This window comes from Sabethes cyaneus, chromosome 2, assembly GCF_943734655.1.
Source record: "Sabethes cyaneus chromosome 2, idSabCyanKW18_F2, whole genome shotgun sequence".
Classification (NCBI taxonomy): domain Eukaryota; kingdom Metazoa; phylum Arthropoda; class Insecta; order Diptera; family Culicidae; genus Sabethes; species Sabethes cyaneus.
This window is the reverse complement of record NC_071354.1, coordinates 227550314-227577099: the sequence shown is the minus strand read 5'-3', so window position 1 is coordinate 227577099 and position 26786 is coordinate 227550314. Positions and strand designations below refer to the sequence as shown.

At 39.0% G+C, this 26786-nt stretch overlaps 1 protein-coding gene across 7 annotated transcripts in view; it reads left to right on the top strand.

Annotated features, from left to right (window-relative positions):
• Positions 1–26786, top strand: part of LOC128738030 (rap guanine nucleotide exchange factor 4) — a 268496-nt gene that overhangs the window by 89432 nt on the left and 152278 nt on the right. For 6 of the 7 annotated variants that reach the window (XM_053832845.1, XM_053832842.1, XM_053832841.1 and 3 more), the window contains one exon: positions 8931–9077. Coding sequence is in view for 4 of the 7 variants with exons in the window: in XM_053832841.1 (XP_053688816.1) it covers positions 8931–9077 (147 nt within the window). In the remaining 3 variants the exon portion in view is untranslated. Of the gene's footprint in view, positions 1–7176; positions 7313–8930; positions 9078–26786 lie in introns of all 7 variants that reach the window. The other variant, XM_053832843.1, reaches the window with a different exon arrangement.

The following is a 26786-nucleotide window of genomic DNA, read 5'->3' as shown; positions in this document are numbered from 1 at the left end:
AACTTTGGTCCAATATGAAATATGATTCTGAGTTTTGGTTTAAAATTGGTCCCCATTTTAGTCCAAAGGTGGTCCAGTTTTACTCGAATTTTGATGATATTTCAGCTAAATTTTGGTCATATTTTGATCAAAATTCATGCACAATCTTCCTGGTTCGTCCAATCACGGAGTGCAACAACGGGCAGTCTACCTGAGCTAAGCTATTTTGATCACAATTTTGTTCAACTGTTGATCTAGTTTTGGCCTTATTTGGGTTTAATTTTAGTTTGATGTTTCTCCAACCAAGGTTTAACTGTGGTCTAATTTTAATTCAATATTGGTCCAGTCTTGGTACAATTTTGGTCCACTTTGGGTTAGCTTCAGTGTCGATAATTTTGGTCCAAATTAGTTAAAATTTGGGTCCAATGTTGGTCAAATTTCGTCTAATTTTGGTCCAATTATGGTGCAAGCTTGAGCTAATTCCAATATTAAGGTTGGCCCAACTGTGATCCAATATTGGTTTGAAAAAATAAAAACAATTAAAACTTTGTTTTAGTTTTGGTCCAAATTTAGTTTAATGTTGGTTCGATTTCAGTCCAACTGTGGTTCAATTGTTCAAGCCTAAGTTTGTCAACTTGTGGCCCAGTTTTTCTCAAATTTTGGTTATATTTTGATCCAAGTTTTTTACAACTTTGATCCAATTTTGTTCCAGCTTTAGTCTAATCTTAATTCTATGTTGTTTCAATTTTGATCCCATTTTAGTGCAACTTGGGTCCACTTTTGGACCAACTTCGTTGTCGGTAATTTTGGTCAAACTATTGTACCACCTTTGTTTTAATTTCGTCCAACTTAGGTAATTAAAGAAATTCAATTTTTTGTTTTAACCTTCTTTCGGTCCAATAGTGTTTCAAGCTTTGATTTTGACCAGATTTTATTCTTATTGTTATTGCCCAGTTTTTCTTCAGTTTTGGTCATATTTTAATCCAAATTTCGTTAAATTTGGTTCATTTCTCGTCTGGTTTTTGAATATATCTTAACTGCAAATGAGAGATTCTCTTCGTGATTCCGTCCTCTGCGTAGGGCATAAAATCCATTCTTATTTTCAGATAGGAATTTTTGTTCAAACAAGTGTAACGCCTAATTGATTTTGATTATAATTTGTTAAACTACCTTAATGATTTTTATACCAGTTGTTTCCATTCAAATGATTATAAAAGGTAAAGAGAGCTAATTAAACAGACAGTTGAATTCGTATCATAGAATCGTTCGTTTCGTTTTCAAGGACGTAGTCCGACATCACATCTATCCTTTTGGGGTTTACAATTCTGTAGACAGGATAGATACTTAGCGCGCGTAATGCTATTGTCGCGACGGTCAGTATAAAGTTCATGTTAGCGATCGTAGCGGTAGATTGGATATTTTTGGTGTTTGCCGGAAGGTGATGAGTGATCACGACGAAAAGTTGGAAGAGATTTCCAGAGAAGTAGCCGAACAAGTTGTTGGACATACGGAAACGGGCGAGCATAGTGCTGGTGCTTTGGGCCTGTTGAAAAACTTGTTCAGTGGGGGCAATTCTAATAACGAGACAATCCAATCTGATCGTGAACAATTTGAACGTATAAACGCTCGAGATCCGCGCTATAAGCAGAGTCCAGGTGATAACAGTGACATAATGGATAACGAAACAATGAGATTGCTGATTAAAACGTTGCAAACAATTTCGGCGGGAAATGTGCGCCGGTTCGACGTACGTGATGTGAAGGACATAGTGCTACCGTTTGACCCTGATGTGCCAACGACGCCAACTGCCGAACAATGGATCGAATCCATCGAGAAGGCGGCAGCATTGTATAACGGCGATGATGCTTGGATGCTGCAATGTGGCATAGTGAATTGCAGGGAGCAGCCAAAATTTGGTTTTCCGGTGCTACGGTGGAAGAATTGGAGTGAATTTAAAGCTAAGCTGGTAATCGATTTTCCAACGGCGATAGATATCGTGAACATTCACCAAACTATGATGAATCGTAAGAAAATGGCGGGAGAAAGCTTGGAGACGTATTTCTATAGCCACGTGGCATTGGCTAGAAAGGGAAAACTTCCTGATCAGGCCACGATCAAATATATAGTGTCTGGTCTGGAAGGCCGTTATGGAACAATCGCTCAGGTCGATACTTTGCCTGAACTATTGAAACAGCTGAAGTGGCTGGCCGAAGTGAAGCGACTGAAAACGACGGATGTCTCTCGTGGATCTTCTTCTAAACCAGCGATAAAAGGAGATGCTGGATCGAGTATCAAGTGTTATCGTTGTAGTGGTATTGGGCATGTAGCAGCAATGTGCAGTGAGAGGAAAAGTACACGACCTTCCTCTAATATCGAATGCTTTCGTTGCAATGAGAGGGGTCATGTAGCGAAAAATTGTACCAAGATCCCGAATCAAAAGGCTTTTCCTAAAGTGATGCATGAAATTGGCCAAACGAGTAGCTACGTGAAAACACTGAAAATTGGTGTAGGGGAAAAGTGTATAATGTGCCCCCCCTAAGAATAAATGGATATATCTCCGTTATACTTCCCCAAATTAACGTTACAACTACGTGTATATGTTGGTACTTAAGCTGACAACCTATTGCAATTGTTTATTTCATTTGGTATTGTGGAATAAACATGCTAGGAATTATTTAATAAAAGCACCTAAATGTTGTGTTTCTCGTCTGCGCGGGGTAAAATGCCCCACCTGCGGTATAATGTGCCCAATGCGGTAATTTGAGTATTTCTACCAGTGACAGACCAACTCTATTTTGTAGAAAGTAAAACTATTTCCTTTGTTTTGCAAAATATCGTTATTTTATGTAAAATAAACCTAGTTTCGGCCTTCTGGTGCACTTTTTCTTTTCTGCATGGGGCACATTATACTGCAGCTGTGGCGTTTTGTACCGGGTAGTTGAATTACCTAGAATTTGGACGTTGGTAATAAATTATTCCCACCACGGTTGCTCTACAATACTAATTGAATTAAATAATGGCAATTGGCTTCAAGTTAGATCTGTTTACCTATGTTTATAGCCACATTTGCAAGGGGGGCAAATTGCACCACCGCAAGTGGGGCATATTGGCCTGCTTTTACTTATTTGAAAAAATATTAAATGCTAAAGCAAATCAAGCGTTTCATACCGTTATTTTTAGCAGGGATGTCATTTTGAAGTTCACTTTACGCAATCGAATCGCAACAACCGGTTATTTACAGATTTTGACAAGAAAATAGCTTATGGAAATGACGCCAAAAGTTACATCGGAAGCTGCTCAAAAACAAATTTATTTTTGTTTTGTTTTTACAGCATGTGACAACTGTCATACTTGCATAGTAGGCTAGTTCCATCAAATACTATGGTTTCTGGGTGGTTTTGCATTTTAATTTCGCTTGTTTAGCGAAAAACGAAGGGGGGCACATTGGCCACAGGGGGCACGTTATACACAATTCCCCTACACAGTGTAGATGCTTTGTATGATTGCGGTTCGGCGGTAACCACTATAAAGGAAAGTTGCCGAGAAATTTTGACTAACCTGGAACCATGCACAATGCAATTGGTTGGATTTGGCGGTAATAAAGTACAAGTGCGAGAGCGTAGCTCCGAAAAAATAGAAGTGGATGGATTGAAGTTGGAAGCTAGTCTTTTAGTAGTGCCGAATAAAGTGCAGATGAATACAGTGATAATTGGACGAGATGTTCTCGATCGCGATGATGTCCGATTCGTCAAAGAGAAGGGAAGCGTTCGTATCGAAAAAATCGATGAAGAGCAACCACAGATCACCTTTAGTAGTATCGAACAATCTTCAGGACCGAGCGGCACTCATCCGAATATGTGTAACATTCGGGCATACGAGCCTATATCAGCTACTGAGATAAATGTGGATGGTGGTGATAATGAGCGCCAAAAGATTTTAAGTGTAGTTGAACGATATCGGCATTGCTTTGCAAAGAACTACAAAGAGATGGGCACAGCCAAAAATTGTGAGATGCTAATCGAGTTGGTAGATGAGAAGCCCATATACACTAAACAGTACCCGATGGAATACTCCCGTGAAAAGGTGGTGGACGATACAGTGGAGAGCCTGCTGGCGGCAGGAATAATCCAGCAATCAAAGTCGCCGTACAACAGTCCTACGGTTTTAGTTAAGAAAAAGAGTGGAGATTGGCGCATGGTGGTGGATTACCGGGCTCTTAATGCAAAGACGGTAAAGGACAAATGGCCTATGCCGATCATCGAGGATTGCTTGAACAGATTAGTGGGAGGACGACTTTTTATAGCGGTGGATCTGTTCCGCGGTTACCACCAGATTCCAGTATCGTTGGAAAGCCGGAAGTTTACAGCTTTTTCTATACCGATGGGCCATTACGAATACTTGAAGATGCCCTTCGGGTTGTCCAATGGCAGTGCGGTATTTCAGCGAATGATTGATGCTGTGATTGCACCACTTCGTCGTATGGGATTTGTGGCATACCTGGACGATGTTACCTTTGGTGGATGTAACGAAAGTGAAGTGATGAAGAAATTTGAAGTACTGTTAAATGCGTTATCGGAGAATGGATTAACAGTGAATTTGGAAAAAACACAATTCTTGAAGAAGCAAGTGGAGTTTTTGGGGTTTGAAATCAGTGAGGGGGAAATAAAGCCAGGATTGGCAAAAATTTGTGCTATCAAAGATTATCCCGTTCCTGCAAATGTGCGAAACATTAGAGAGTTTTTGGGACTGGCTAATTATTTTAGACGCTTTGTGAGAGAATTTAGTTTGATCGCCGAACCTTTGACTCGGTTAACTAAAAAAGACGCTGAGTTCCTGTGGGATAATGCGCAACAATCGGCCTTTGAGAGACTCAAAGTGATATTAGTAAATCGACCAGTGATAGTGATGTATGATCCAGCAAAAGAGATTGAGCTACACACAGATGCGTGTTCTCACGGCTTGTCGGGTATTCTGTTGCAGAAAATGGATGACGGTTTACATCCAATCAGTTATTTCAGTAGAAAAACGTCACCGACCGAATGTAAGAAGTACAGCTATGAGCTGGAAGCTTTGGCTATAGTGGAGTCATTAGAACGTTTTCGGAAATATGTACTGGGCCGCCATGTGAAAATTGTTACCGACTGCGAAGCTGTGAAGAAGACGGTCGCGAAAAAGCAAATGTTACCCGTGGTGGGAAAGTGGCTACTAAAACTACTCGAGTATGACTACGAGCTCGACCATCGAAAAGGAACCAAAATGAAGCACGCCGATTGCTTGAGTCGCAACCCAGTTGAAGAGCCAGTGTGTGAAGAAACCGAGCCTGCGATGGCCAGTGTGATGCAAATTGATATCAGAGAAGATGAGTGGTTAAAATTATTGCAGCGAGAAGACGAAAATTTGTACGAGTTAATGCGGATTCTGTCTGCACCTCCGGTTGATAATCGTGGTAGGCAGATACATAAGGAGTATGCTTTGCGCGATGAAGGTGTGATGCGACGGTGCAGTGATGGGTTGAAGTGGGTGGTGCCTACTCGTGCACGGTGGCGAATCACACGTAGCTACCACGACGATTTAGGCCACAAAGGTGCTGATAAAGTGTTTGAAGCTGTAAGAAGAAATTTTTGGTTTCACCGGATGAAAAACTATTTGAAGCGGTATATAAATTCGTGCGTGTATTGTGCCTACGTGAAGAGCAAGAGCGGTAGAAAGGAAGGATTGCTTCATCCGATACAAAAGATTCCTATGCCGTTCGACACGATCCATCTGGACCATCTAGGCCCATTTATTCGTTCTACTCTCCTAAACGAGTACATTATAGTGTTGGTAGATGGGTTCACTAAATACGTTGTATTGAGGGCTGTTCGAAATACGAAGACGCAACCAGTGATTCAAATGTTGAGTGACGTTTTCGCTACGTTCGGTAAGCCTAACCGAATAATTACCGACAGAGGAACGGCATACACGTCAAAGGATTTTGAAGAGTTTTGTGTGCAGCTGGGTATTGCTCATGTAAGAGTGGCAGTTGGAACTCCTCGTGCTAACGGACAGGTTGAGCGCGAGAATCGGAACGTATTGCATTCAGTGAGATGTATGGTGAAAGACAACGACAAACGTTGGGATAAGCAACTCCGGTTGATACAGTGGGGATTGAACACGTTGGTAAACGATTCAACAAAGACGTCGCCCCATTCGTTATTGTTTAGCTACAATCCGCGTGACATAATGCAGAACCAGTTGTTGATGATGTTCTCAGTGGAAACTCCTGTAGGTCGATCTGAAGAACTGCGCAAAACTGTACAAACCAGGATCGAGCGTGAACAACAAAAGCAGAAGATGCAATTCGATAAACGACGGCAGCCGGCGCAGCAATATCGTGAAGGCGATTTAGTGCTGGTGGAAAATGACGTGCATTCCACTGGTCAAAGCAAAAAGTTGGAGCCGCGCTACAAGGGACCGTTCATCATTCAAAAGGCAGTTGGAAACGATCGTTACCTGATTACCGACGTTCCTGGAGTTCGTTTTACTCAAAAACGAACGTCGACAATATTCGCGGCGGAAAGGATGAAACCCTGGGCAGTTAGTACATCTGTAGAGACTAGTGATGATGAGGAAGATTATTTAGGTGATTCTGGTGATGACTGGTTATCGCCGGGACGGGATATAATACTGTGGTGTCCGTTGTAACGCCTAATTGATTTTGATTATAATTTGTTAAACTACCTTAATGATTTTTATACCAGTTGTTTCCATTCAAATGATTATAAAAGGTAAAGAGAGCTAATTAAACAGACAGTTGAATTCGTATCATAGAATCGTTCGTTTCGTTTTCAAGGACGTAGTCCGACATCACATCTATCCTTTTGGGGTTTACACAAGGTTGTTTTTCAAATTTTGAAGATATAGTTTTAATTCAATTTTAGTCCGATTTTGGTAAGCTTTTGGTCCAAATTTGAGTTCCATAATTTTTGATCAGCTTTTATACACTTTTGAATTAATTTCGTCTAACTTTGGTCCAATATTGGTCTAGTTTTAATATTAATGTTGGTCGTGTCCTATATTGGTCTGATTTCGTGCAAAATCTTACTGGTTCGAAATTTCGTGCAATTTTGTTCAAGTGTTGGTCTTATTGGGGTTCAATGTTGCTCCAACCATGGTCCAACTGTGGTCTAGTTTTAATTACATTTTTGTTCAATCTAGGTCCTATTTTGGTGCAAATTAGTTCCACTTTTGGTGCAACTTCTAATGGCGTCTAACTTTGTTTGTATTACGGTCCAAACTGTTGGCCTTCTGTTATTTCCTGTTCGATCGACTGCACTGCTAACAGGACAATTGCGTAAGTATTCATGAAAACTGCGGGGCTAGTGCTGCGATCCTATTGACTCTAGCAGTCTCTCTTAGCTAAGATTTTCAGAGTCTGAGAGTCTCAGGACCAGGCCCAGGCCCAGGCCCAGGCCCAGGCCCAGGCCCAGTCCCAGTCCCAGTCCCAGTCCCAGTCCCAGTCCCAGTCCCAGTCCCAGTCCCAGTCCCAGTCCCAGTCCCAGTCCCAGTCCCAGTCCCAGTCCCAGTCCCAGTCCCAGTCCCAGTCCCAGTCCCAGTCCCAGTCCCAGTCCCAGTCCCAGTCCCAGTCCCAGTCCCAGTCCCAGTCCCAGTCCCAGTCCCAGTCCCAGTCCCAGTCCCAGTCCCAGTCCCAGTCCCAGTCCCAGTCCCAGTCCCAGTCCCAGTCCCAGTCCCAGTCCCAGTCCCAGTCCCAGTCCCAGTCCCAGTTATTATATAATAACTTATAACAATGTTAATAATTTTTTTATAGTAGTAAAGTATATAGTATATATTGAACATCCGGAAAATTTCTCCAACGCAGGTAAATTAAAATGGAAATTTGCTACACACAGAACGATAATTTCTTCATTACGTTTTTACCGCCACTAAATTAACTTCTGTGAGGCAGCCATGTATAACACCGTGGTTTAATTGTTAATTAAACTTGAATTATTTCATTTCATTTGATGACATTCAACAAATTCCGTTTCATCTAAATTCAAGCACTTGACCGGTACCGCGGTCAACCGGTCGAAGACCTAGACTAGAGGAAGCAATTTTCCGGTTCATGATTACTTATATCATTATTATTCATTGGTATGCAAATACACTGGAGGAAACTCGCTTATTACAATTGCCTTTTTTATGAGAAAACATTCCTCTACCACATCAAATTTGATAACTTCATTACGGCAAGCGCGTGCGTACCTTAAATCCATTACGGTTGAACGGTACGAGGTTAAAGTCCCAGGGCACCGGAACCGGGTCCGGTCGTGGCGCTCGTGGAAGAAAATCCTATCAACAGCAATCGCTCGAGTCGAGTCGAGAGCCAACAGCCAAGCCAAGCCAAACCAAGTTTTTGGCCCGCCGGGAAAATTAAAAAGAAGAGGGTTAGCTTTCCCTTGAGCCAAGATAGATTGCTACTACTGAACGACGCGACGGAAGGTTCATTTGTAAAACTTTAAAATGTGAACCGTATTTCAGTTACCGACCGGACCACCGCCGCCGTAAAGGATCGGGATTCATGGTCGATTTGAACGGAGAGGATAAACCTTTAAAATATTGTCGAAAGCATCCACAGTGAAGGTAAAAAGGTAAAAAGCAAGCGTTTGGCTTATGCTTTTTACGGTTGGTCGGAATGGTAAACACTCTCCAGTGGCTAATCAATTGGAATGAGTTTATTTTTGTTTGTGGAAATTCAAAAACCCTCAAAAGATTCATTCGTCGTTTTCCGAAAGAAAAGAGCTGAGAACTTTTGCCCAATTTTTAGTTGCTAGGAAAAGCGAATTCAATCAATCTGTTTGTACACGAAATTACACAACTTCTGGGAAATATCATTTGCAAAATAGCAACAAATAATTACCAGTCAATTAAAACGTTCTTTTTCCTTCTGTTTTTCTTGTTCAATCTTCTAGCTCTCCGTGACGCTGTGTAATTTGGGCGTCGGTGCAACCTTCGGCGAATCGATACTCCACGATCTGCCCCGGGACAGCACGGTGGTAACGAAGACGACGTGCGAGCTGCTACGTGTGGAACAGGAGGATTTCAGACTGATTTTCGAGGTAAGAATATATACCAGGAGGGGGAGAAATAAATATAATCAAAGCGAGAACTTGATTTATGATTGTTGTTGACGGACCGAGCAGAGCAGAGCCCGAGCGTGTCAGAATGTCGAACTTGCAGGTACCGGTCCGGTAGTCGTGATTAAACGTTACCCAATTAGGTGATGAGTCGTTGCTAGTCGAGCAGGGACGAGGATTTTGTTGACGAGCATGAAATTGGGAAAAGTTTGTCGGTCCGGTCAAATCCGGTTGCTCCGACAGATTAGTCGGAGGAAATCTTTAACCTGATAAAAGTGATTAACGAAGAGTTGATCAATTAACTTTATCCTTTCTTATCATCGTCGGTGAAATTGCCAGCTACGGGAACGAAAAATATCCAATCGCAAACTTTTGAGATTCTTTACCTTGAAAATATTACCTAGTATAAAAAAAACCCGAATTAATCCACCTAGCGGCGTGACCTAGCCTTTCTACTGCCACAATAATCATTATTTAATTTCTCAGGAACATCTATAATTAACTTGACTATATTTTTAAATATCCGTTCCGTATTCCTCAAAATCCTTATTTGCCAGTAAAATACACAACGTATTGCGTAGAATAATTATATTTTCTTTCCTTGGGTGCGTAAATACTTGTAAGCGTCATTTATGTTATTTGATGAACACCTTATTTAGTTTTATAATCGGTCGGCCTTAACTTTTGGGTTTCAGAGCCACATACGAAACTTGTTTTGAACTGACAATATGAAATATGCGTTCATAGCATATTTTTTGATATTTTTTTTGAGTGGTTTTAGCCCAAAGGGTAGATTTTTTTTTGATATTTTGATATTAATACCATGCGTTCAAAAGTTAGCATCTTTGAAAAACAAGAGTTCAGAAAAATTATTATTATACTTCGTTTTTGAAGAAAAAGGATATCTACAACAAAATGATTAATCTCAAAATTTTACTATTAGTTTGCTTGGCTTCAATTTTGCAATATATCTGAATTAGAAAAAATAACTGAATAGAGCATTAGATATGAAAAAGAGAAATTGAACTTTTTCTTAGCTGGCGCTCCTTCAGATAATTATTTTTGCATGAAAATCAAAACTTGAGCTTCTTTTGAATGTACTTTCATGAAAAGATAGTCATTAGCTTGATCGCATCGTTTTTACAATGTTAGAGGGTTAGGAAAACAAGATGAGGTCGAAAAATAGTGCAAAAACTGCACCATAAACATGCTTGAGAATGAGAAATATGATCGATATGATTTCCAGTGCTGGTCATTTTTGATTTATTTATTAACACATGATACATGACATAAGACATCTGTCCTTTAAAATGTCACTAACGAAAACAAATCGTACAAAGTTACTACCGTGCAACGTTTACTTCCTATTTTTCATATAACATTTCTAAGCTCTAGTATCTATGGAGCATTTATTAATGCGCAAAATTTGTATGAAATTTGTATAAATTTATTTGGAAAAATCAACTCACTAGTATTTTGATCCTACACAACACTATACTTATATACTTAAATTAACTGCTTTTCTCCGCTTTTTGCTTTTCGTGTACAATTGTGAGTAACAGCAAGTGAAGAAAATGACAATTGAAATCTAAAATCAAAGAAAAGAAAAAACTTTGCAATTGAATCCCGCTATTTAATATTTATTTGCGACAGATACGTAGTTCGCCTACAACATGCAGGCTTCATCAGTGTCTTTTTTCAAAGCGTATACTTATCTGTCGCGAATAAATATTAAATAGTGGAATTTAGTCGGTAAAAAATTTTTTCTTTTCTTTTATTTCAGAGTTCGTATTCCACTAAGAGGCTTCAAAAACTTCTGACTTTTGACATGTTTCTCACTTTTCTTGAATTTCATTGCAAATTGTCATCACATACACACACATACATACATACATACATACATACATACATACATACATACATACATACATACATACATACATACATACATACATACATACATACATACATACATACATACATACATACATACATACATACATACATACATACATACATACATACATACATACATACATACATACATACATACATACATACATACATACATACATACATACATACATACATACATACGTACATACATACATATATACATCGCACACATTGAATACAATCTACATTTGATTGATATGTTTTGATTTCACACGTTTTAACGGTTTAATATACGGTGCTTAAGTGTTAAAGTTTGAATAACTTTTGAATGAACCGTCCGATTTTAAATAACTCGGTTTCGTTTGATAGATCTCAGCAGTAATTTTCAAATAATAATAAAATGTGTGATGATTGAATTAATTCTTAAATGTTACAAAAATATGTTTTAAATACTATTTTTTCACATTTCTTTATGTAACTTTCAAACTACAAGTCCAATCATCATGAAATTTGGAAGTTAAGGGTTTGTAAGGCTCCTCTTTCATATGCAATCAATTTTGTTCAAATCGGTTAAGGGATCTATGAGATAATGAAGTCCCATATTTTTCGTATTTTTATACATAACTTTTGAACTAAAAGTCCGATCAAAATGAAATTCAATATCGACCAATGGGACACCTAGACCTTTCATTTGACACTAAGAACATTAAAATCGGTCCAGCCATCTCCGAGAAAAGTGAGTGAGATTAAAAGCGTTACATACACACACACACACACACACACACACACACACACACACACACACACACACACACACACACATACATACACACACACAGAAAATGCTCAGTTTTCGAAACTGAGTCGAATGGTATATAACATTCGGCCCGCAGGACCTTCTTTCCATTTCCGGTTTTCCAAGTGATTTCTATACCTTTATACTATATATTTATATAGTAGAAAGGCAAAACATCAATTTCACACTCGCTACCTTCTGGGAAAATTTGCACAAGCAAATGACACACACATACGCACACACCGAAGGAAATGATTCTATTTTCCGCTGGTGGTTTTCCACAATAATGCCCCGCTTGCTTCGTTCCTTTCGCGCTACCCGATTTTGACTTGCACAGACTGAAATCACCTGAATAAATGTCACGGCAAACCGGAGATTGCACATCAAATTTATTTGGTTTCTTTTTTTCGTTGTTGAACTTTTCGTTCCGGTGGGGGAGGTGGTGGTTGTCGTGGCTCAACAATTGCTCAAGATATGGAAATGGGTAAATCTTATAATGTGTATACTGTCATCAAATGAAAAATACGGGATGTTAGAAAACGCGGTGCCAATATTTCAGAGGGTGATACGCATATGGTCAAATTATTACAGGATTATTAAACATTTTTAGTTTTCAGTTATCTTTGCCTAAATTTAGGTCTAGTAGGAAAGCCCTAAAAAAATTCTTACATGAAATTTAGTAACTTTTCAGAAGCAACAACTTTTGACATAAGTGTTTCTACCAATTTAAAATCTTGCACTGTTCTACAATTCGCTCTTTGGCGTGAAACACTTATCTTTTTCAGTTTTGCTGCAATTTAATTTTAAACGTATCGCTATGGGTGCTGAGTTTCTATCTGAAAACTGCACGAATTCGTACACCACGCATAGCACACTAGATCGCCGCGTGCGACGGATATGGTCTAACACGTATGAAAAACTACGACAGCAACAGCAATGTTTATCATAAGTTGAAGTTTCGCCTCCACTTTTGCATGTTTTTTTTTAATTTTGCAATTTTAGTTCAATTTTGAGCCAATTGTGATTTCGTTTTTGTTTACTTTTGGTTTTTTTGGTATATAGGTACAATTTTGGATCACGTTGGTCGGCCGTCTAATTTTGGGTAAATTTAGAGCAATTTGAATCTACTTTAAATATAATTTTAGTTCGGTTTGCAACCAATTTTAAACCGGGATCGGTCCAATGTTGGTTTAACTTCGATCCAACTTTAGTCCAATGGTGGTCCACTTTTGGTTCAACTATAATACGATTTTGATCCAACTTTGATTGAATATTTGTCTAATTTTAGTCCAACTTTTACTTAAAGTGAAACGGTACATGGCCGGAAAAATGGCGTCCATGTGACGGGTGCTATCGAAATTTTGTCCGATTTTAGTCCAACTTTGGTTCAAATTTAATGTAACTGCCGTTCAACTTTCGCCTGTTAGGTCTATTTTGGGTCCAATTTGGTTTCACTTTGCTTCAATTTTGGTTTAAATTAATCCAACTTTGACCCCATTTGGCCCAATTTCAGTCTAATGTTGGTTCAATTATGGTTCAATCACAATCTTTTTCACTCCAACTTTGTTCCAATTTCGGTCCATTTTGATTCAATGGTTGTCTAATCTTGGTTTACCTTTCAACTAATTGCGATTCAATTGTAATTCATTCTTGATTCAACTTTGACCCAAATATGGTCAAATCTAATAACCTAATTTTGGACCCATTTCAGTCCAATTTCGGTCCAATTATAGTTTAAATTCGGTCAAACTGTAGTTTAATTTTTGTAAAGTGGTGGTATTTTCGTTTTTTTATTCACCATGGCCTATTTCTAACCCAGTTTTGTTTCACTGTAGGATTAAATATAGTCCATTTATGGCTCAATTTGGGTCCACTTTGGATCAAATTTTAGTCCAATTTCGATTCAACTACGGTCTAAATCTGGTCCAAATTTGATTCCATTTTCGTCCAATATTGGTCAAGTTTTGATTCAATTGTAATCCGATTTTAGTCTAATTTTCGTTTGAATTTGGTCCAATTTTGGCTTATTTCTGAAGAATTTTAATCCGATTGGTTTAACTTTGGCCCGATTTTGTCCAATTTGGTTTAATTTTGGTTTAAATTTGGCCAAATTTTGTGCCAATTTGGACTAATTTCAGACTAATGTTGGTCTAATTTTGGTACAATCACGGTCTTTTTCAATCCGATATTGTTCCAATTTCGGTTCAATTTTGGCTCAATTGTTGTATGATTTTGCTTCACCTTCGAACTAATGGCGATTCAATTGTGACTCAATCTTAATTCAACTTTGGCCCAATTCTGGATTAATCTTGGCCCAATATTAGTCCCATTTCAGTAGAATTTTGGATCAATTTTAGTTTGGTTTCAGTTCAATTGTGGTTCATTTTATTTTAGCAAAGTATTGCTATTTTGTTGTATTGATTCAATTTTTTTTTCATTCTGTTACAATTTAGGTACAATTTAGGTCTTTGGACCAACTTGGGTTTAATTATGGTCCAGCTTTGGCCTATTTCATATCCCATTTTGCTTTAAATTTGGTCCAACTTTGATGTTATTTGGATCGAATTTTAGTCCAATTTCTGTTCAACTTCTGGTCCAAACAAGATTCTTTTTTTTTGTTCAATGTTGGTCCAATTACAATCCCATTTTGGTCCAACTTTGGTTTAAAGTTGCTCCAACTGTAGCCCAATTTGGGTTCACTATGGATTTAATTTTTGTTTAAGTTTAGTCCAATTGTGGTTCAATTTCGATTCAAAGACGGTACAATTCTGGTTCAACTTTGATTCGATATTTTTTTTTATTTTGGTCCAGTACTTTGACTTTATTTTGGAAGAATTTTATTTCAATTTTGGATTACCTAATTTTCGTCTAACTTTGAATTGGTTGTGGTTCAATTGTAATTCAATTAGAAATTAAACCGCGGTTGAACAAAAATTAGACCAACATTAGACAGAAATTGGTCCTAATTGGGCCAAAGTTGGACACAATTTAAACTAAAATTGAATACAATCGGATCAAAATTGAGCCAATTTGAAACCAAAATGGACCATAACTAGACCTAACTGACGAAAATTGGACTAGACCAAACTCGTGTTTTTAGTCTTTGACCTTAAAATGCGGTCAGGCATTAATATCTTATAATCTTAGATTATTGCTTGATTCGACCCATGCACCTTCCAGCATTGGACAAAAGGTAGGAGTCACAACGACTACATATTAAGCGTAGCTAGCAATATTCCTCCCCCCCCCCCACATCACCATCCCGCTCTTTCCCCTCCACTCCAAAAAATCTTTCTTCACTTTCCCCTACCGTCCCTCCATCAATTGTAGAACCACCGTTTCAAAAAATATTAAGAAAATTGGACCGCAACTAGAGCAATATTGAAACACAGCTGGACCAAATTCGGGCTGAAATTGGAACGTTGGAACAATTTTTGATCAAATTTAGCCCACATCCGTCTAATTTGGTTTAAGTTTGATTTAATTTTGTTCTGATTTGGACTTTCTGTGGTCCAATTAAAAACTAATTTTGATTTCGGTCTTATCTTGGTTCAATTCTGGTACAATTGTAATCTAATTTTGGTCTAACCCTAACAACTCTTCAGTTTAGTCTATGTTCGGTGTAATTTTAATCCAATGGTGGTTCAATTTTGTTTACCTTTGATTATCAATCCAAAATTAGACTAAAATGAAACCAAAATTGGATCAATTTATGCAGGTTCAGTTTCGTTTCAGTCACGGTCGAATTTAGATCTAATGCTGGTCCAATTTTAACCTCACTTTAAAGCATTTTCAGTCCAATTTCGGATCAAATCAGCTACAATTTTGATCCTACGGTGGCCCATCTGGGATTCCCCAAGGCAGCCTTGGACCATTGACATTTTTGGTATAATTCAGTAATGTAAATTTCGTAGACGATATTAAAATCTTCAGACAAATTACCTCTATTGCCGATGCTCGTATGCTTCAACAGCAGCAGATTGGTGATAGCATACACCGTACATGTAGATTAGTCTAAGCAAATGTGCCATTACCGCATTTTGAAGAACGATCATGTCTCATTCAAATACAAGCTTTTGGGAACTGTTATTGGAAGATCAAGTTGAATCAAAGATTTAGACGTGCCCTGCTAGATAGCAACTTATCATTCCAATATCTACTGCCCGAAGTAATTATACTACTCATTGGTGTATTCAGCAGTTGAATATTGCTGTCAATTTCAGAATCTTTGCTATCACAATGGAGTTGATAGAACCCAAACTCTAATTTTGGTCCTCTTTAGGTTCAGATTTGGAACCATGTTGGTTTAATTTCGGTCCAATTTTGACCATACTACAATACAATTTTGGTCCATTTTTAGCCCAGTTTTGGTCCAACTTCAATACAACTCTGTATTATATTGGTCTGATTATGGTCCAATTTGAAGCTAGTTTTGTTCCAATTTTAGTTTAATTTGGTCTAACTTTGGTCCAATTCGAGTCCACTTTGGATCTAATTTTGGTTTAACTTTGGCCCCATTTCAGTTCAGTTACAGTCTGATTTTGGTCCAACTTTGATTCTATTTTTGTCCCATTTTAATCCGGGTTTAGAGTGATTTCAGTTTAGATTTGGCTCAACTTTGGTCCAATTTCCGCTCTACTACGGTCTAATTTTGGTCCAGCTTTGAGTTTTGTCCAATTTTGGTCTAAATTGGTCAAATTTTACACCCGTTGTGGTTTAATTTTGATAGAGTTTTAGTCCAATTTTGGTGGAACTTTGATTCGATTTTTGTCCAATTTTGGTCCAGGTACGATCGAACTTGGGTCCAAATTTAACTTAATTTCGGAAGCATCCAATTTTAATCCTATTTTGATCCAATTTTGATCCAATATTGGATTAATTGTGGTCCAGTTGTCATTCAATGTTGGTTCATTTTTGTTCCGATTTCAGGGTAATACAGGACCAATTTTAATTCAATTTGCTTTTGATTTATTCCACGTCCATCTAATTTTAATTAAGCTTCGGTTTTAGTTTTAAGTTTAGTCCAAATTTGGTTTCATTTTGGTCAAATTTTCAACGTGCAATTTAGAACAAATTTTGTTCCAATGTTAGATGGATGTTGATTTATTTTGGCTGTAGTTTAATCCAACTTGTGTAAATTTTAGGCCTACTTTCGATCTAACTTTTATTGAACTTTTATTCAATTTAACTAATTTTTGGTGTTATTCTGCTTCAATTTTAGTCAGACAGTGGTTCAAATTCTGTTCCAGCTTTGGAAAATTATGGCCCTATCTGATTTTGGTCTGATAGTTAATTTATTTTCGGTACAATTTTTTATCAATTCTGGACTATTTTTGGTCCAATGCTGGTCTAATTAGATTTACCATTGATTTATTTTTGTGCAATTTTGGTCCAATTGTTGTCCCGCATTAATAAAATTATTGAACTAAAATGAGACCAAAATTGAACCAATTTCAGTCCCATCCTGGTTCAATTTCAGTTCAATCACGGTCCAATTTTGGCCAAATATTGGTCTAATTTAGGTCCTATTTTGTTCCCTTTATGGTTCTATTTTGGTCAAAATTAGCTACAAATTTTATCTTATTATGATCCATCTGGTATTCTCCAAGACAGCCGCCTTGGACCATTGGTATACCTTGCATACTTCAATGGTATGAAATTTAAGCTAAGAATTCCTCGTTTGTCTTTTGTCGACGATATAAAAATTTACGGTCAGATTTGCTCTATCGTCGATGCCCGTATACTTCAACAGCAGTTGAATAGTTTTGCAGATTGGTGATAGCATGCAGGTTAACCGAAGCAAATGTGCCATCATTACATTTTCAAACAAGAAAGAAGTTATCTGATTCGAATACAAGCTTTTGGGAACTCATCAAATATAACCAAGCTATCGTTCCAGCAGCATATATCTTACGTATGCGGATAAGCCTCTAAAAATGTAGAATTCCGGATTCGTGTGGCTAAAGATCAAGTCAAGTCTGAAATCTTTATACTATCATAATGAAGTTGACAGAATCGAAGCTGTACAGCGGATATTTGTGCGCTTTGCCGTTCGACGCCTGTCATGGAGCGATCCATTTCCGGCTACCTAGCCTGATAGGCAACTCGCTTCCAACTTATAAATCTCGACAGTCTACTTGTCTGCATGCACAACGTTATGCATGCTATTTTTATGTCTGACGTCCTGACTACTAGAACGGAATGTCCAGTTTTACTCCTCAGTATCCGGCTACAGAATTAACCCAGAATTTGCGAAACCGTGAATTTCTGCAAATTGCTGCCAGATGGACATATTAAAGGACCTACAGTAGTATAGGTGACTTTTCCGAATATTCAACCGATTTGCAGAGGGTTTGATTTTGTCTGGTTTAGCTTAATTTTGGTTTAATTTCAATCCAATTACGGTTCAATTGTGGTCCAATTTCGAGCCAATTTTCGTTCAACTTTAATCCAATTTCGGTCCAATAAAATCCAATTCTGGTCCTACTTTGTTTCAAGTTTAATCCAATGTTGGTCAAGTTTCGGTCCAATTTTAGTTCAATTGCAGCCCAACTTTGATTCACGTTTAGTATAATTTTGATCTAATTCTGGTCCAATTTTGGTCTACTTCAGGCCCAATTTTGGGCCAACTATAATTCAAATGTGATTTCATATTGGTACAATTTTCGTCATATTCTGCTTTATTCCAATTTTGGTTCATTTGTGGTCCAAATGCCGCCGTTTAATAATATCATAGAGTGGAATAAGACGTGCAGGGGAAAACTTACTCCACTGACGCAAGTCTACGACAAACAACTACTGGTACTGTGTGCATACATTCTGCTACCTACACACTCGCTAGTGTACAGCCTCAGAGCAACTTTCTGCACAGCACGCCCGCGAGGCAAAAGTTTACGAGCTGTCAACAGGTCGTGAAACACGAGCGGCACACTAGGATGTATGGATACGCATTTTACTTTACTTCTTTACTTCTTAATGTGTAAAACCCTCGCTTACACACGCGGGTGAGAGTGCAGGTCATAGTGAGCAGTGATAGATATCAACTGCTGGGTTGCAATGACGAGCGTGGGCGACGACCGTGGCTGATAACTAAATACACACTGGTAAAAACTTGTCGTAGTGCATGCGAACATCAGAAAAGGAATCCCAAAGAAGTGCTAATGCATGTGTGTTCGTTAGAAGAAAATCGTGAGAGAAAATAAGACTATACGAATGCGGGCTTCACAGCACTACGTTTCAGTTTGCAAATTCTCATAATACAAAAAACAAAACTTTTTTTTTCTAATTTAGGCATATCTACCCCTTCCCTTGATTAACTCTCCTCGGTCAGTGCCTCTTTTGTCTATAGGGGCTGGTGCCGAATGGCCGAAACACAAATGGCCGAATCACGAATGACCGATCTTCAAAAGGCCGACTTCCAACAACAGTCACAGAAGGCCGAATCACGAAAGGCCGAATCACGAATGGCCAAACTACGAAAGGCTGAATTTTCCCGGAATGCCTAAATCAACAAAATTTTTATTGCTCATTTTGTGAGACCTTACACATTTTGAATAAATTTTTTCATCTATTACTCTCCGCGAATTTGAAACATCCCCCTGAAAAACCTTTAAAATTTTCCCGTCTATTGCCTTTTGTTCCACCCACAGCTCTGTGATGAGGTGAAGGAAAAAAGCTTTTTGTAAAATTCTGTACCTTAGTTTCAGAAAAACAGGACATACTCTGCGTCTTATTTTTATTTTGGTAGATAGAGTATAGATGATCGATAGTTGTTTCTTCTCCTAAACGCGAATGAGTTACGCTTATTATATTATTTTATTTAGGCATTTATGGATTTTGCCAACAATACACTGTTGAGGACCAGCACGGATTTATGCCAAAGCGCTCTACTGTGACCAATCTTTTATGATTTACTTCCTATATAACAGATAGCTATAATCATTCTGAGCAAGCTGATGCAGTTTATTTTGACCTAACAGCTGCATTCGCTTGCTTCGTTAATGCTATCCACAAGATTGCCATAGCCAAACTGGAAAAGCTAGGATTCGGCGGCAGAGTTATCAGTTGGTAGCGTTCGTATCTCACTGGCCGTCGGCTAGCAGTGAAAATTGGTGATAATTATTCTGAAGAATTTTCTGCTCCATCTGGAATTCCCCAAGGCAGCCACCTAGGACCGTAGGTATTCCTTCTATACATCAATGATGTGAATTTTAAACTCGAAGTTCCCCGTTTGTCCTTCGCCGACGATTTGAAAATTTTCTATCGAATCAGCTCTATCGCCGACGCCCACGTGCTTCAGCAACAGTTAGACAACTTTGCAGACTGGTATTGCACAAACCGTATGAAAGTTAATCCGAGTAAATGTGCCGCGATTACATTCTCAAGAAAAAAAGAACCTATCTCTTTCGACTACAAGCTTTTAGGTACTAGCATTGGAAGGACTAACTGCATCAAAGATCTAGGCGTGCTATTAGATAGCAAACTATCGTTCCAGCAGCATATTTCATATGTAATCGGGAAATCATCTCGTTGCTTGGGATTCATAATGAGAGTGTCCAGGAATTTTACGGACATTTACTGCCTGAAATCTCTCTACTGTTCACTCGTTCGTTCAGTTCTTGAATATTGCTCGGCAATTTAGAACCCTCATTACCTCAACGGTCGGTGTACACAGAATCGAAGCTGTCCAACGAAAATTTGTTCGATATGCTCTTCGGTGGTTACCCTGGAATAATCCACACCAGCTACCAAGTTACAAAAGTCGTGCACAGCTTATAGGACTTGACTCACTGCGACTCACTTTTCGGCCGAAGATGACGTTCAGCCATATGTGTTTCAGCCTTTTGTGATTTGGCCATTCGTGATTCGGCCATTTGTGATTCGGCCGTTCGTGACTCGGCCATTAGATCTATTATGCCATTTGTTATTTCGGCCATTCGTAGGTAATCCGTCTATAGCAACTTGTACGTCTCTCCGAAGATAATGAGAGAGAAACAAAGCCTTCCTTATATTGTTCTACTCCCGTAGTTGTGACCCTCCCATCTTTTCACACGCTCTTCCTCTTATCTCCCAGTCACTTGTACAATTTTTATAACGGTCCAAATGCAAGTTATTATTATTATTATTATTCTATATTTGAGAGGTTTTCAGCCTGCGGCTGGTTCGCCTCTTAAACGCAAGATAATCGCAGCCACTTTTACTTATTTGGACCTCCCCCTCCCTTTTAGCGACCCCATGTGCTGATTCACTTATGTCAAGAAACATATACGCCAAGTTTGCTGTAGAACAGTGAAAGCGTTCCGGAGTTATGGCGCAACTCGATAACTTTTATATACTTAAATCTGTTAAAACCCCACATATTGAAAGTTGATTTCTTTGAGATAGACAAAAATTTCCTCTCCAATTTTTTGATATTATGCGCAGAATATCACGTTCTTTCAAACGCAATCAACCGATTTTAATTTTACTTGCATCTTTCTAAGATACTAACATTTGAAAACAACCTATTTTTAACACAAAACTTAGTATAAGTGTAGAAGTAAAGTAGATAGCCAGCTTCTTTTTTCACCAAAAGTTGCGTTTTATTAAGCCTCAAAAGTGATCTAAGCGAGTGTTTTGCGAGAAATGCAAAATGAAAAAGTTGTGGAGAAAACCAAAAAATAGCAGAGTTACCCTAATTTGATTCAGAAAAAACGCCCTACTATGGAAACGGTTTGAGATAGAGGAACTCCGTCTTCTGAAATATTACTCAAAATACTTCAAGCTATAAAATTGCTGAAGTGAATACCGCTCTATCTTGTTTCGTTTTGTAGATAATTTCTGAATCTTGGTTAATTTGACGGTCTCCCTAAGATAGCTCATGCCAAAAAAAGCGGCATCCTAAATCAAGATTTTGTTGAAAACACATAAATATTCTAAAATCAGCGACTACTGAGTAAACAATTTATTCCACCTATTCTGGCTTTCTGAACCACAGTGCAATGGATGTTCAATTTTGGTTCCTATTGACGCCTAATTATGGTCTAAGTTTTGTTCACTTTTAGTCCAATTGTGGTACGATTTCGTTTCAATTACGGTGAAAGTTTAGTCCAATTATGGCACAACTGTGCTCTAATTTTGACCACTTTAATCTAATTGTGATCTTAGTTTGGTCTAGTTGTAGTCGAATTTGGTCAAATTTTGGTCTAATATTAATCTAATTTTGGTCCAGTTTAGTTTTACTTTGGCCCAATTTTGATCTGATTTGGACCAACTTCGGTTGAAATATGGTCCAACTTTGGCTCAAGGTCTACCGAATTCTTCTAATTGCGATTCAGTTGTGATCAATTTAGGGTACGAAAGTGTCTGATGCGAAGAATGATAAATAGGATAAACTAGAAGGTTTTGATATATGTTCCAAAAACATATTGGATCGTTCAATAGCAGGTTGGGCTCGCATTCACATACTTTCGGTTGGTACCTGAATGTTTTACTAACTAAACTACTTCCGCACCCTTATATTAGGTAGCCTAATATCCAGTTTTGTTTTATTCTTCCAGCTCTATCAATGTGTGGTGCGGGGATTAATAACAGCAACAGCAACAACAGTATTTAAACACTAAATTTTTAAATTTAAACTTGCAAAAACGAAGTAAATCCGTTTTTGTCATCAAGTGTAAAACACCATCGAACCATACGGAATCCTGTCGGTACGAGACGGTCCGCGTGAAAATTGTCCCCCACCATCATTTGAACTTTTCCGCTTTTGTTTGCCGACTTTGTTGTTCTTCGCAATCTGCGAAGCGCATCGAGGAGGAACTTTTCCTTTTGTGGGAATGTGTTTGCTTCGGCAGCCAACAGCTAGCGCCGGCGTGAGAAAACAATGAACCAAAAGGTGTTTGAATACGCGTCAAGCCATGATTTCCGCACCTCCTATTGTCAGCCAGCAGCGGGCATTGGATTGTTCAGTTGCACCGTGTGCCGCCGCGAAAGAATGTTCGGAAAATTTATCTGTGGTTGAAAGGAGAGCACACGGTAAAGGTAATCCTTTCTCAGTTCGAAGAATTCACCGGGAAGAACTGTAACAAAGGGTTGGAGAAGTTTAATCACGTTTTCACGAGCGAAATTGCAACATCAATAACAATGGAAAAAACTTATGGGTACGACGACTGTGACGTAGACGAAGACGATGATGGTGATGAAGTTCAGGTGTGCGTGCCTTTCGCAAAAGTCGCCGGTTATTTGCGCTTTTAGTCGGTCTGTCTCGTAGCAGTCTCGGTCGGAATGTGTTTGCCGCCATGTGTGACTTTCTCCGTTAGGCGTTCGAGAATCACGGACTAGCAGCTGGGCTAGGATGAAGTGGCTTCGGGTGTGAGTTTCCCGAGTCTGTCAAAATCTATTATTTATATCGCTCGGAATTAAGTTGTTTCGGAAAAATTTAAGCATTCGGAGTGGTAGTTGAAACATTTTGACCTAAAAGGAAGATCTAAACACGATGACGAAGATGTACATTACACAAACATGTAATTGAGTTGATATGATGCAGAAATGAATTGCTAACTGCGCTGGAAAAAATATGAATATAAAATTACTCAAGAAAGTCTGCGAAAAAAGAAAATCAACCAACCGCAAAGAACCACCAACCCGTTCGCAACGTTCACCCAGCCCAGAGCGAGTCGTCGTGACCCCGTTCAGCAGCCCAATTTGCCATCCTCGAACACAAAAGGGATAACGGCTGACAAATTTGTCAGTCCTGGTTTCTCCGTTCCGGTTCGAGGATGACACTTGACGAGCAGAACATTTGCTTCTTTGCCCGATCTATTGTACCTACAATAGAGCAAGCGGAGGAAGCGGGCCAGAAAAAAATGATGTTGACAATGTCACCGATGACGGTGCCCGAGCAACAACAACAACAGAAAAAAAAAGCCGGAACCTGCTCTTCAGCGCATCCCCGTTGACTTCGCCGAGCCAGGCAACGGAGTCCACGGAACCGAGGTCGGTTGGATGTATGACAGCTGGGACTAATTGGGATTTGTAAGTACGATGTGGTGGCTCTTCGAAGATTACATTTCTTTCAACTTTCAGTTCATTTTACAAAGTATCCTGCCACACCGTACCGGGGCTGTCGTTAGAAAAAGTGTTGCTTGTTTTGGGATTATTCCGTCTTCCGACACTACTATGGAAAAACAGTCACTTCAATTCGTTTCAAAATATACGACACATAATCTGGTCCTGTTCGCTTGTTTTGTTTCGAATCATTGTCATTCGGAATTTCATTCAGCCTTTGTCCAGCTTCTGTTCTACTTAATTTTCCACGAATGTGTTGCGGAGAGTAAACATAAGCTGACGTGTGGCTTACGGTCGATTCACAATTTTAGAACGGTTTTTGTTTCCTGGGAAAATAATCTTTCCTGTCGGGACGATTTCGGAATCGAGCTGAACACGATGAAAAGGCGGCAGCTTTATTTTGGTTCTATTTTTGGCCCGTCGGATCAATCGATTCGTCAGAACTGGATGCGACAGAGCGTGACCGACGTGTTTATAGCATAACACCACCACCACCACCACTGCCGCCCGGGAGCTTATCTGTTGATATCGCTTTCAAAGCAGAGCCGAGCAAACCGGAAATCCTGCCGAATTCCGATTAAGGCTTTTTGGTTTGGAATAATTCGGTGTATCGTTAATGGGATTGTAGGAAATGAATGTTTCACGAATCGTATTTGCTCATGGATTATAATCGCAATTAAACCAAGAAATGAAATAAAATTCTTTCAATTTATGGGTCCAATTGTTACGCATAATTAATTTCATTTGAACGAAAATGTCCTTCCTCGAATCTCCAGTCCTCTTTTCTACAAGACAAAACATCAACCGCCATCAATCTACGTTTAACCCCAAAATTCCGTTCGTTCAACTTGTTGCATGCCACTTTTCCAGCAGACCGATTATGATCGGCACGCCATTCTTTTGTCACCAGCCAGTCAATTACGGCCGGTCTGCTCCGCTGAAGGAAATAAAAAGAACCCTTCTTCGCGGCACAGCCGGTGGAATGCCCGGCGGAGTCGCAGTCTGAGTTTATCGGATTTTGCCACCACCGACTGTCTGACTGTCCGACCAACGACGAAGACGATGAAAATGAATGATTTATTAAAAGCCATTACAGTCCTGCTGAAGTGCAAGGAAATAAAAAACAACTCTTCCCAAGTCTTCCAACCAACTCATCCAACAGTAGTAGAATATCTACTACTTATCAAATGCAAAACGTCAATGCAGACGAAATTACCGCCTTTCCTCGGTGGGGAAAGTAAAGCAACCCTTCCCCCGGAATTCCATCGACGACGACGACGACGGCATCATCAGTCGGAACCCGTCTACTTTGGAAGCTGCTGCTGCTGCTGCTGCTGAAGCTGAAACCCGTCATTTGGAGAGCGCTAATTAATATGGCACTCGGTTGTTGGTGGAATGTTTGCCTTTAATTGACGAAATATCAACCCGCTACGCGTTGCGTTCCATTCCGTCCGTGTATTTCGCTTCATTGGCGCCACCGTCACCACCGATTCAGTGGATGCTGCTGCTCTGGGATCGGGATGGGAAAGAAGACCGAACCCGGCGTTCGCGTTCGTGGAAGCTTCGAATTAGCGAAAGGTTTATTATCGGTGTCTATTTGGTCTACGGATCATTTGTCTAATTTAGAGTGAAATTAAGCGAAGGTTTAAATTATTGCGGTGCTTAAGCTTTACGAACCGCCATTAATGTCGCAGTCAAGATTGGGTGTTTTTACTGCGTTTCATGAAGACACAAAGAAAGGGTACTTAGACTGACTGAAGCAAATTCTGATGGAGAATAAAACGATCTGGAAAAATATTTATGCGCGGAATTCAGAACAAGTAGTCGATCTACTTGCGCTACTCTCTTCTTCGTGACTCGCAGAAAATTATCTAAATAGCGTTGACTGAATACTAATTTTATCCTGCTGGAATTTCATTCACTTCTTTTCATGACACAGATAACAATAGCCACAGGTGACTAGCGATGTTACAGGTGGATGTCATCTAGAATACGTAGCAGCAAACGGGAATTCCAAAAGAAGTACTTGTAATTGTATTTATAATTGAGGGATAGCTTGAACAATGAGATTTGCGAGCAGAATCGAACTATAATGGGAGTCAACCAGTGCCAACATGTGTTTCAAGAGTTCGTAATATCGGCGAATCACGAGGGCCTTGGGTAAGAGTTGTGTTGAATTTGGTTATAATTGGGCTAATTCCCTAGCTTGGCAAAAAGGAACGAACTATAAAACTATAAAACATCTATGTTAGACTACAATATCGGACCTCAATCGGACCAAAACTAAAACAAAATTGTGCTAAAATTTACTGCCACAACCCGAAACTGTACATCAATTGGATCAGAATTAGACCAATATCTGATTGAAAATGGACTTAAATTAGTTCGAGAAAAAACCAACATTTGAGTAAATTTTGAACAAAATTAAGCCAGCATTGGATCAAAATTAGATTAAAATTAGGCCAATATTTAACTGCAACTAGGCTAAAACTAGGTCACAATTGAATTAAAAATAGGCCAAAAGTTGACTAAAAGTGGACCCAAATTGGAGCACAACTGTACCGTAATTGAACTTTGACCACAAGTGAACTGAAATCGTACCGAAATTGGACCAAAAGTGAACCAAATTTGGGCCAGAATTGAGCGTCAATAGGACCAAAACTGAATGTCAATTGGTCAAAAATTAGACCAAAATATATTACAATTGGACTAAAATTGGACAAAAATTGGACCGCAAATGGAGCAAAATTAGACTAAAATTGAAACATAATTGGACGACAACCGGACCAAAATTAACTCACAATTGGATTAAAGTTAGACCCAAATTGACCCAGAAGTGTATGTACGTATGTGTATGTATGGGGTTAGCCACCATCACCTCAAGGGTTTCCCATTGTATGCATGTAGAATTACACCAGGATCGAATATTTATCTACCTAGCAACTTTCATGTCA